The 10,791-nt window shown below is 45.1% G+C and overlaps 1 protein-coding gene across 1 annotated transcript in view; it reads left to right on the top strand.

Annotated features, from left to right (window-relative positions):
• Window positions 1–10,791, top strand: part of LOC109921814 (rho guanine nucleotide exchange factor 6-like) — a 120,724-nt gene that overhangs the window by 97,129 nt on the left and 12,804 nt on the right. The window contains exons 8-9 of the mRNA XM_048605250.1: window positions 3,855–3,950; window positions 8,488–8,610. Coding sequence (XP_048461207.1) covers window positions 3,855–3,950; window positions 8,488–8,610 — 219 coding nt within the window. The remainder of the gene's footprint in view (window positions 1–3,854; window positions 3,951–8,487; window positions 8,611–10,791) is intronic.

Here is a 10,791-nt window from a genome sequence, read left to right as displayed (position 1 = left end):
AGATAAGCTGCAGAGCTGGGCTGAGAGGTGGCAAATGGAGTTTAATGTGGAAAAGTGTGAGGTGATTCACTTTGGAAGGAATAACAGGAATACAGAGTACTGGGCTAATGGTAAGATTCTTGGTAGTGTGGATGAGCAGAAAGATCTCGGTGTCCATGTGCATAGATCACTGAAAGTTACCACCCAGGTTGATAGCGTTGTTAAGAAGGCGTACAGTATGTTAGGTTTTATTGGTAGAGGGATTGAGTTTCGGAGCCATGAGGTCATGTTGCAGCTGTACAAAACTCTGGTGCGGCCGCACTTGGAGTATTGTGTACAGTTCTGGTCACCGCATTATAGGAAGGATGTGGAAGCATTGGAAAGGATGCAGAGGAGATTTACCAGGATGTTGCCTGGTATGGAGGGAAGGTCTTATGAGGAAAGGCTGAGGGTTTTGAGGCTGTTTTCGTTAGAGAGAAGAAGGTTAAGAGGTGACTTGATAGAGACATACAAGATGATCAGAGGATTAGATAGGGTGGACAGTGGGAGCCTTTTTCCTCGGATGGTGATGGCTAGCACGAGGGGACATAGCTTTAAATTGAGGGGTGATAGATATAGGACAGATGTCAGAGGTAGGTTCTTTACTCAGAGAGTAGTAAGGGCGTGGAATGCCCTGCTTGCAAAAATAGTAGACTCGCCCACTCTAAGGGCATGTAAATGGTCATTGGATAAACATATGGATGATAATGGAATAGTTTAGGTTAGATGGGCTTCAGATTGGTTTCACAGGTCGGCACAACATTGAGGGCCGAAGGGCCTGTACTGCGCTGTAATGTTCTATGTTCTATGTTCTATCATTCTTTCTCAACCCACTCTGTTCCTCTGGAGTATTTGTTGCAATAACTGAGCAGTTTCCTCAGAAACTTCCCTTTCAACTTTCTAATTTCATGCCCTTCCTTTCAGGTATTTTGACTCCTATCGTATGAGCCTGTGCACTTTCCTGCTGCAGAGCTCCTTCAGAATGCAGCCCAGTTCTGCTCCTATTTCATCAGTATGTCCTGGGCCCAGGACCTTGTGACCTGGTTATGTCAAGGGATAAATAATCCTGAGCATATAGACAGTTTGAAAATTTCAATTCAGCGTGTACTCTAGAAATTAAAATCTGATCCTGGTAAAGTGTCATACAGCTGGATGATTATTATTAAAAGCCCAATTGGTTCACTAATGCCCCATAAGGAAGGACAGTCTGTTGTTCTTGCCCAGCCTGGGTTTGGATGAGATTCCAGTCCAACTGCAATGCAGTTGGCTCTTAACTGCCCTCTAGTGGCTGAGCAAGAACTTGGTTACAGCAAGACTCTCCACTGCAACCCTCTTGTAATCCTCTCCACCTATCTGCTCCTTTATCCATCTTCCATCCACCTCCCCTTCTCTCTTTATTTCAGAATCCCCTTTCCGTCCCCCATTTCTGAAGAAGAGTCCAGACCATAAACGTCAGCTTTCCTGCTCCTCTGATGCTGCTTGGCCTGCTGAGTTCCTCCAGCTGTACACCTTGTTGTCTCAGATTCTCCAGCATCGGCAGTTCCCACTATCTCTGTAAAATGAATGCTGTTCTTTCATGGCAGCTCAGAATGACCAGCACTGGCCTCACCAGTGATCCCCCACATCCTGACAGTAAAACGCACACCTTAGCTCATCTGTATCCTTTTTATTCCTGGGATGTGAGCATTACTGGCTAGCCGAGTATTTATTGCCCGTCCCTAATTGACCTTGAAAATGGGATGAAATTTCTTTACCCAGAGAGTGGTGAGCCTGTGGAATTCAATACAATAAAAAGCAATTGAAGCCAAAACATCGCCTGATTTCAAGAGGGAGTTGGATACAGCACCTGGGGCTGAAGAAATCAAAGGAAATGGGGGAAAATGTGGGAATAGGCTATAGAGTTAGATGATCTGCCATGATCATATTGAATGATGAAGCAGGCTCAGTGGGCCGAATGGCCTGTTCCTATTTTCTGCGTTTCAACAGGGTGGCATTCTGGGCTATTTCAGAGGACAGTTAAGAGTGAATATGCTACTGTGGGTCTGGAGTCACACATTGAGCCCAGACCAGGTAAAAACAGCAGATTTCTTTCCCATTAGTCAACCAGGTGCATTTTGTTTCACAACAGTCGGCAGTTGGTTAGACCATTAGGCCAGCTTCTCGTTGATTCAGTTTCTTCATCTGCCATGGAGTTCCCAGAACATTCGAGCGAGTGTTCAGGATCACTAGCTCAGTGGCATTGCCACTACACCCCTTACCTGTGCTTTTACAGTGAAATTGCGATGAAGCAAAACCAGATAACCCAAAATTGTGTTGAGCTTGCTGGCCATGCTGACAGGACAGGAAATCTACTGAAGATGCCTGTGATAAAATGATCTTCCAGACTGGTACCTCCAGATTAGCTAAAGCTGTGCCAGCTTGGTATGTGACCATGGTGTCCATGCCAACCCTTCAGAGCAGAGCCATGCCATGCTACGTGATCTCTCTATGAAGCCTTTAAATAAGGCTGAGGAGGCTGATGCCCCTGCAGAGTGAATGGCTGCCCCCTCATCTGCCTGATTCTCTGTTTGAAGCTGCAAAGACTGATGAGGTGCTCTGGGTCTTCACACTGCAGCACGGAAATGGTGGAAAAGCTGATTGATTGCATTGACGATATGGAGCACTGTATCACTCTTTTCCAAAGACATCATGTCAAGCAGAAAAGCATTGCTGACTTTATCCAGGGCTAACTCCCAATATTTTTTGATCTTTAACACGCAAGTTCAGGCCATTGTAAGGTGTGGACAGTTTGAAAAACGAAGACATTTTTTGCATATTTACTGCATCGCTCCGTTTTCATTTGTTGACAAGGAGCGTGTTTGTGGCTAAAATTGGGTTGCACAGGAGCTCCTGAGCTAGCCTGAAGGTTCCCATTGACTCCAGTTTTGATAGGGTTGATTATCAGACTCAACAAAATGCAGCCGTCATGGCTAGGGCTATCACTCTAACTTTATCCATGTTTGGGCCAAGGCTGTAATGAGGTCAGGAGCTGAGTGGCCCTGGCGGAACCCAAACTGGGCGTCACTGAGCAGGTTATTTCTGAGCAGGTGCTGCTTGATAGCACTGTTGATGACACCTTCCATCATTTTAGTGATGATTGAGAGGAGACTGATGGGGCGGTAATTGGCTGGGTTGGATTTGTCCTGCTTTTTATGCACAGGACATATCTGGGCAATTTTCATTGTTGTAACTGTACTGGAACAGCTTGGATAGGGGAGCGGCAAGTTCTGGAGCACAAGTCTTCAGTACTGTTGCAGGAATGTTGTCAGGGCCTGTAGCCTTTGCAGTATCAAGTGTCTCCAACCATTTCTTGATATTACATGGAGTGAATCGAATTGGCTGAAGACTGGTATCTGTAATGCTGGGGACCTCTGGAGGAGGCCGAGATGGATCATCTACTCGGCACTTCTGGCTGAAGATTGCTGCGAATACTTCAACCTTATTTTTTGCTCTGATGTGCTGGGCTCTTCCATCATTGAGGATGGGGATATTTGTTCAGCTTTCTCCAGTGAGATGTTTAATTGTCCACCACCATTCACAACTGGATGTTGCAGGACTGCAGAGCTTAGTTCTGATCTATTGGTTGTGGGATCGCTCAGCTCTGTCTATCACTTGCAGCTTATACTGTTTAGCGTGTAAGTAGTCCTGTTTGGTAGCTTCACCTGGGTGACACCTCATGTTTAGGTATGCCTGGTTCTGCTCTTTGATTGAAATCCCAGCTTTATTAAAGTAAATTAAATGATTGTTGCTGCATGACTAGTTATTCTCCTCTTCATGTTTCTTTGTTTTGTTTCCAGATTATCTGCTGCTGATATTGGGGCATTGAAAGGGAATCTGGAGGAAATCTGCTCATTTCAGCAAACCCTCTACCAGACTTTGGAGGAATGTACAAAGTAGGTCAACAGATCATTTGTAGTGTCTAGCCCTTCCAATACCATTGAATTTTTGGTGGCTTTTACTAATTTGCATCTATGTCCACTTTTTGGATTAGGGCTGATGTTCCTCTTCCTGTGTTTGGGTGTTTTGCTCTGTCTGACTGTGAGAAATTCCAAAACTAAATCGCTTTTCTCCAACAACCTGGTCATCCAATCCCTGGAGCAGTACCTGGGCAGTTTGCAGTGTGCACATGCACCCAGAGAATCTGTTAGCACTGAATTTGTACAATTGATAAAACAATGTCATTGGAGAGTTGTTTATAAAACTGTTCTGTGAAACTGAGATTGAAGGACCAGCTCCTACTGATTTACTTTCTCTTGTCCTTTGTGGCCCTATGATGCACTGAGAACGGGGCTGTTAACTAATCAATGACCAGTCTGTCTTTATGAGTCTCGAATAGACTCTGACGTGGTGCTGGTTTTAGTAGAATGTAGACCATGGAACATGGAACAGTACAGCACAGTACAGGGCCTTTGGCCCACGATGTTGTGCTGACCTATTATCCTACTAAGATCAATCTACCCTGCATACCCTACATTTTACTATCCTCCATGTGCCTATCCAAGAGTCGCTTAATTGTCCCTAATGTATCTGACTCCACTACCACTGCTGGCAGCGCATTCCACATGCCCACCACTCTCTGTGTGAAGAACCTACCTCTGACATCTCCCCTATACTTTCCTCCAATCACCTTAAAATTATGCCCCCTCCTTAAAGTCATTTCCGCCCTGGGGAAAAATCTCTGGCTATCCACTCTATCTATGCCTCTCATCATCTTGTAAACCTCTATCAAGTCACCTCTCATCCTCCTTCGCTCCAATGAAAAGAGCCCTAGCTCCCTCAACCTTTCCTCCTAAGACCTGCCTTCCAGTCTTGGTAGCATCCTGGTAAATCTCCTCTGCACCCTCTCTGAAGCTTCCACATCTTTTCTATAATGAGGTGACCAGAACTGAACACAATATTCCAAGTGTGGTCTAACCAGAGTTTTATAGAGCTGCAGCGTAACCTCACGGCTCTTAAACTCATTTCCCCTGCCAATGAAAACCAACATGCCATACGCCTTCTTTACAACCCTATCAACTTGGGTCGCAACTTTGAGGGATCTATGGACATGGACCCCAAGATCCCTCTGTTCCTTCATACTGCCGAGATTCCTGCCATTAGCCCTGTATTCTGCATTCAAATTCGACCTTCCAAAATGAATCCTTTCACACTTTTCTGGGTTGAATTCCATCTGCCACTTCTTTGCCCAGCTCTGCATCCTGTCAATGTCCTGTTGCAACCTACAACAGCCCTTCACGCTGTCCACAACTCCACCAACCTTCGTGTCATTGGCAAACTTACTAACCCACCCTTCCACTTCCTCATCCAAGTCATTTATAAAGATCACAAAGAGCAGAGGTCCCAGAACAGATCCCTGCGGAACACCACTGGTCACCGAGCTCCAGGCTGAATACTTTCCATCTACTACCACCCTCTGTCTTCTACTGGACAGCCAGTTTTGTATCCAGACAGCCAAATTTCTCTGAATCCCATCCCTCCTTACTTTCTGAATGAGCCTACCTTATGGAATGCCTTGCTAAAATCCATATACACCACATCCACTGCTCTACCTTCATGGATGTGTTTTGTCACATCTTCAAAGAATTCAATAAGACTTGTGGGGCATGACCTGCCCCTCTCAAAGCCATGCTGACTATTTTTAATCAAACTGTGCTTTTCCAAATAATCATGAATACTAGAGTCATAGAGGTCAGCACAGAAAGAGGTCCTTCAGCCCATCGAATCCTCATCAATCAGAAGCATCCACCTAACTATTCTAATCCCATTTTCCAGCAGTTGACCCATTGCCTTGTCTGCCTTGGCATCACAAGTACACACCTAAATACTTCTCACGTGTCATGAGGGCTTCTGCCTTGTCCACCCTTACAGTGGGTGATTTCCAGATTCCCACTCCCTCTGGGGCAGAATAAAGGGCTGCTAATTTAAGAGTGAGATGAGGAGGAATTTCTTCTCTCAGAGGGTTATGAGTCTTTGGAACTCGTTACCACAGAGAGCTGTCAGGGCAGAGTCCGATGTGTGTATTTAAGATTTTAGATTCTTGATCAGCTGGGGAAGTTGAGTAACACGGATAATGCAGGAAAGTGGAATGTGAAGAATGTCAGATCAGCCATAACCAAAATCAGAAATTGCTGGAAAAACTTAGCAGGTCTGACAGAGTTAACGTTTTGGGTCCAGTGACCTTTCTTCAGAACTTCAGTTCAGATGTAAAACGTTAACTCTGATTTCTCTCCACAGATGGTGCCAGACCTGCTGAGTTTTTCCAGCAATTTCTGATTACAGATTCTGGAAATCAGAAACAGTCCTTTGTTTAGTGTCAGATCAGCCACAATCCTGTTGAGTCAGGATCAAGCTGTACCATTGAATGGCTGGTTTTCAGTGACCCCGACTGAATGTTGGTCAAGGTAGAATCTAGCTGGCTTGTGAGTCAACCCTTGGTTCACTATCCCATTGGTGTTGACGGTAAAGATTTGCAAACCAGTAAAAGCTGCATCTTATGAGAGGGCTCGCCATGTGGTGACCAATGGCCCAGGAAATTGCTAGTGTCCTGAGTGATGAAGAAGGTTAACAGATGGAGGGAAGAGGTGAAGGTGCTGATAGCTATCTGTGGCCACTTTGAGCAGTTCCACAGGTTAAATTGTTGTGTGTTTCTGCTGAAACAGTTAATGACAAGCTCAAAGTAGTTGACTGTGTTTTCTGAGACACAGTCTTCCGAAAACATTTATTTTTCCTTCCCGTAAGGCAGACGGCAGGCTATTTCAGGAGAAAGCACAGAAGAACAGATGGTAGTCAAAGCCAGTTGTGAACTGTTGGTGAATGAGTAGTGAATATTGTGATGGGTGTTCAGAGTTAAGAACAGAGAATGGAAGATATTGTCATGTGTGAAAGAGAATCGATGTTTGAGAGTTTATAAAGAGGCAGTTATTGACAGGAGTACTCATTTACAATCAGTGTCCCTGTGATTGCTGACCCTCTTGCAGTTTCTCCTTATTTATTCAATCGAATCCCTCATGGTTGTAAACACTCCTATCAAAATATCAACTGAATGGTTGCAAGGTTATTTTGCCTCTGGAGATGAGCTGATATCAGGCATATGCTGCACTGTAAAAAGGTGCATATTTCTCATAGGCAGCATTACAGTGAGGGGCCCGCTGCAGTGACTTGGATGGGGTTTTAGCATCAAAGTCAACTCTTCTCCCTCAATCACAGTCACTGGGTTAAGTACAAAAGCAAAACATACTGTGGATACTGGAGTTTGGAGATGAAAACAGAAAATGTTGGAGATACTCAGCAGGTCTGACAGCCTCTGTGGAGAGACGGAGGGGCCTTCCTCAGAGCTATGTGATAAAATGTGATATTCCATCAGCTGTTTGCAAAGCTGTAGCCTGAATTGCTGTCCGTAACTTATTCTTCCTGTTTTTCTAAGCGACAGTGACTTCTTGCTCTTGGGATAAGACTGTGTGCACAGTGACTGCTGTCTTTGCTACAAAGTAGGTAGGCAGAGCCGTTCATAAAGATTTGTTCATGCAAGTTGCTTCGATGGAACAGGTTAGCTGTGGAGAGTGACCCTTTAGCAAGAGCCAGCTGCTGATGGTTTAGATAAACGTTGCACTAAGGTCACACAAACAGAAAATTCCAGATGTGATGTATTCACAGTGTGTTTCCACAAGGGGCTGTCTCCCATTGGTTGACTGTAACCATCAGAACACTATTTATTAATGTCGGCCCGAGCAGAAATCGACGAGGAGAGATGACCAGGAAGTCTCGGAGACCACTGAGGGCACTAATTCGGATAGAAACCTGTCAGAATTACTCTCCAAAGGGTGGTCAGTAAGTGAGCTGAGGCCACCCGACAGCTTTCCAGTAACAACTTACCTTTGAGGTAATGATAAGAAATAACAGTGTGGAGCTGGATGAACACAGCAGGCCAGGCAGCATCAGAGGAGCAGGAAAGCTGATGTTTCGGGCCGGGTTACATTTTTGATTTTCTGAAGAAGGGTCCCGACCCAAAATGTCAGCTTTCCTGTTCCTCCAGCTCCACGCTGTTATCTCTGACCCCAGCATCAGAAGTTCTTACTATCTCTTTGAGGTAATAATGTTGGAAGTACAGCAACTAGATTGCATGCAGCACAATACCACAGGCAGTAGTGAGAAGAGTGAGTACTTAAAAGTTTCATGCTGTTTTAAGATAAATATTGGCCACTGGCACGAGTGCTTTCTGCTCAGCTGAGAATTAATACCATTGGACCAGTCACCGCTGCCCAATAGGGGAGAAGAGGACTCAGTTTGATGTTGCAGATGAGAGAATGTGCCTCCGATGGCGCGGCGCTCCCTCGGGGCCGGCCCTCCGACGGCGCAGCGCTCCCTCGGCGCTGGGCACGTCATACTGGATTATGCGCTTATTATGTAACTTGTAAATTATTTGATTCTCAGGTTACCAGATTCCCAGCAGAAAGTTGGTGGTTGCTTTCTTAATCTCATGCCTCAGATGAAGTCACTATATCTCACATACTGTGCCAACCACCCATCCGCTGTCAATGTGCTCACAGAACACAGGTAAGAATCTGCCTGGGTGGGGAGCATTCATGTGGGTGGTGTTTGCATTTAAAGAGGGGATAATGCCTACAAGTGGTACATTAAAAATTGCAATGTCTTACAGTCTTGTGGGAACAGATTGTTTATTTATATTCCGCATAAACTTGTATTAACAGGTTTGAAATGATTTGGAGGTGTGGAGTTCTGTGTTACAAGTGTTTCAAAGGAATCCTCTTTGTGAATGAAATAATTTCATGCTTATTCAAAATGAAAAGATTTTAATTGATAAAAATGGTTTAAGTGTTGCAAGTATTGTGACACAGTACTCCAGTGTGTGAACAGCTATATTTTAACTTGAAGATAACACAGTGTGGCACTGGAGGAACACAGCAGGCCAGGCAGCATCAGAGGAGCAGGAAAGTTGATGTTTTGGTTGGGACTGTTCTTCAGAAAACTTGGCCCAGATGGAGAGCTAGGATTAAAATTAACTTGAATTTACTTCTACACCCATAGGAATTAATTTATACACTAATCACAAGATGTAATTTTGGATAACAGTTAGACCCATTTCTCCAATCATACATTAGTAGGAGGTTTATTTACACATAGGAACATAAGGAAAAGGAGCAGGGTAGGGTACACATCCTCTTGAGTTCTGCTTTTCAGTCAGATCATGGCTAACCATTTGACTCAGCACCAATTTCCTACTCTATTCCCATGTCCCTTTGTGCTTGTCACATCAGAAATCTGTCAACCTTTACCTTGAATATACTCGACGACCTAAATCTCCATGACCCTCTGAGTTTGAGATTCACTACTCCCTGTGTAAAGAGTGATAAATACTTTTGGTAAAGCACGGGCTGTGCAGCTGCCCTAGCATTGGAAGGTTTTGTAGTTAAGCAGTATTGATTGAAATGCCTTGTACAGTATTTTATGACATTTGCTGAGGCAACAGAGCTCTGTTTTTGCATTTCCTTTTGCTTCATCAGATTTCCCAGAACAAACTTAGGACTAGTTTGAAGTGCAGTCAAATCATCCACATGATGCACAGAGTAAGATCCCACAAATATTGCTTTTTACTTGGATTGCTCAAGACATAAGCGGCCCAGATACTGGAAAACTCAGTCCCGTTCTCTCTTCGTGACCTAGGTGGATGAGAGGATCCCAAAACACTTGTTATTTTGAAGAAAAATCACAAAGTTCTCTACAGTGTCCTCAGTCAGCATTTCTTACTGACCATTAATAGATTTCAGTTCGTGGGATCTTGCTTTGTCCAAATTGGCTTCTTCATTTGCCACATTACATTTGTGAGTACATTCCGAAAGTAGTTCATAGGCTTTGAAGCACTTTGGGATGCCCTGCAGTTTTGTTTGATGTGAGAGAATGCAAGTGTTTCTTTGGTCTGACCCGTAATCATTGAGGATAAGAGATCCTGTGGTCACAGCAGAGAGGTTGCCGAGGTAACCAGACAGCAATACATGTTTTCGATAAAATGGCAGGATGTGGGCTTTGCAATCAAGACCAGTGTTTATTGACCAGAGGAGCAGGAAGGCTGACGTTTCGGGCCTATGCCCTTCTTCAGAAATGGGGGAGGGGAAGGGGGTTCTGAAATAAATAGGGAGAGAGGGGGAGGCGGATAGAAGATGGATAGAGGAGAAGATAGGTGGAGAGGAGACAGACAGATCAAAGAGGCGGGGATGGAGCCAGTAAAGGTGAGTGTAGGTGGGGAGTTAGGGAGGAGATAGGTCAGTTCAGGGAGGACGGACAGGTCAAGAGGGCGGGACACTTCCTCCATCTGCAATCCGACCTCACAACCAAAGACATTTTTCCCTCCCCACCCTTATCCGCTTTCCGGAGGGACCACTCTCTCCATGACTCCCTTGTCCGCTCCACACTCCCCACCACACCCGGCACTTTTCCCTGCAACCGCAGGAAGTGCTACACCTGCCCCTACGTCTCCCCCCTCACCCCCATCCCAGGCCCCCCATGTTCACTTGCACATCTGCTAATGTGGTATACTGTATCTGCTGTTCCCGTTGTGGCCTCATCTACATTGGGGAAACCAAGTGGAGGCTTGGGGATCGCTTTGCAGAACACCTATGCTCGGTTCGCACTAAACAACTGCACCTCCCAGTCGCAAACCATTTCAACTCCCCCTCCCATTCCTCAGACGACATGTCCATCCTGGGCCTCCTGCAGTGC

The sequence above is a fragment of the Rhincodon typus genome, chromosome 14, assembly GCF_021869965.1.
Source record: "Rhincodon typus isolate 14 chromosome 14, sRhiTyp1.1, whole genome shotgun sequence".
Classification (NCBI taxonomy): domain Eukaryota; kingdom Metazoa; phylum Chordata; class Chondrichthyes; order Orectolobiformes; family Rhincodontidae; genus Rhincodon; species Rhincodon typus.
Note: the sequence above shows the minus strand (reverse complement) of the source record. Positions and strands in the feature narration are given on the sequence as shown.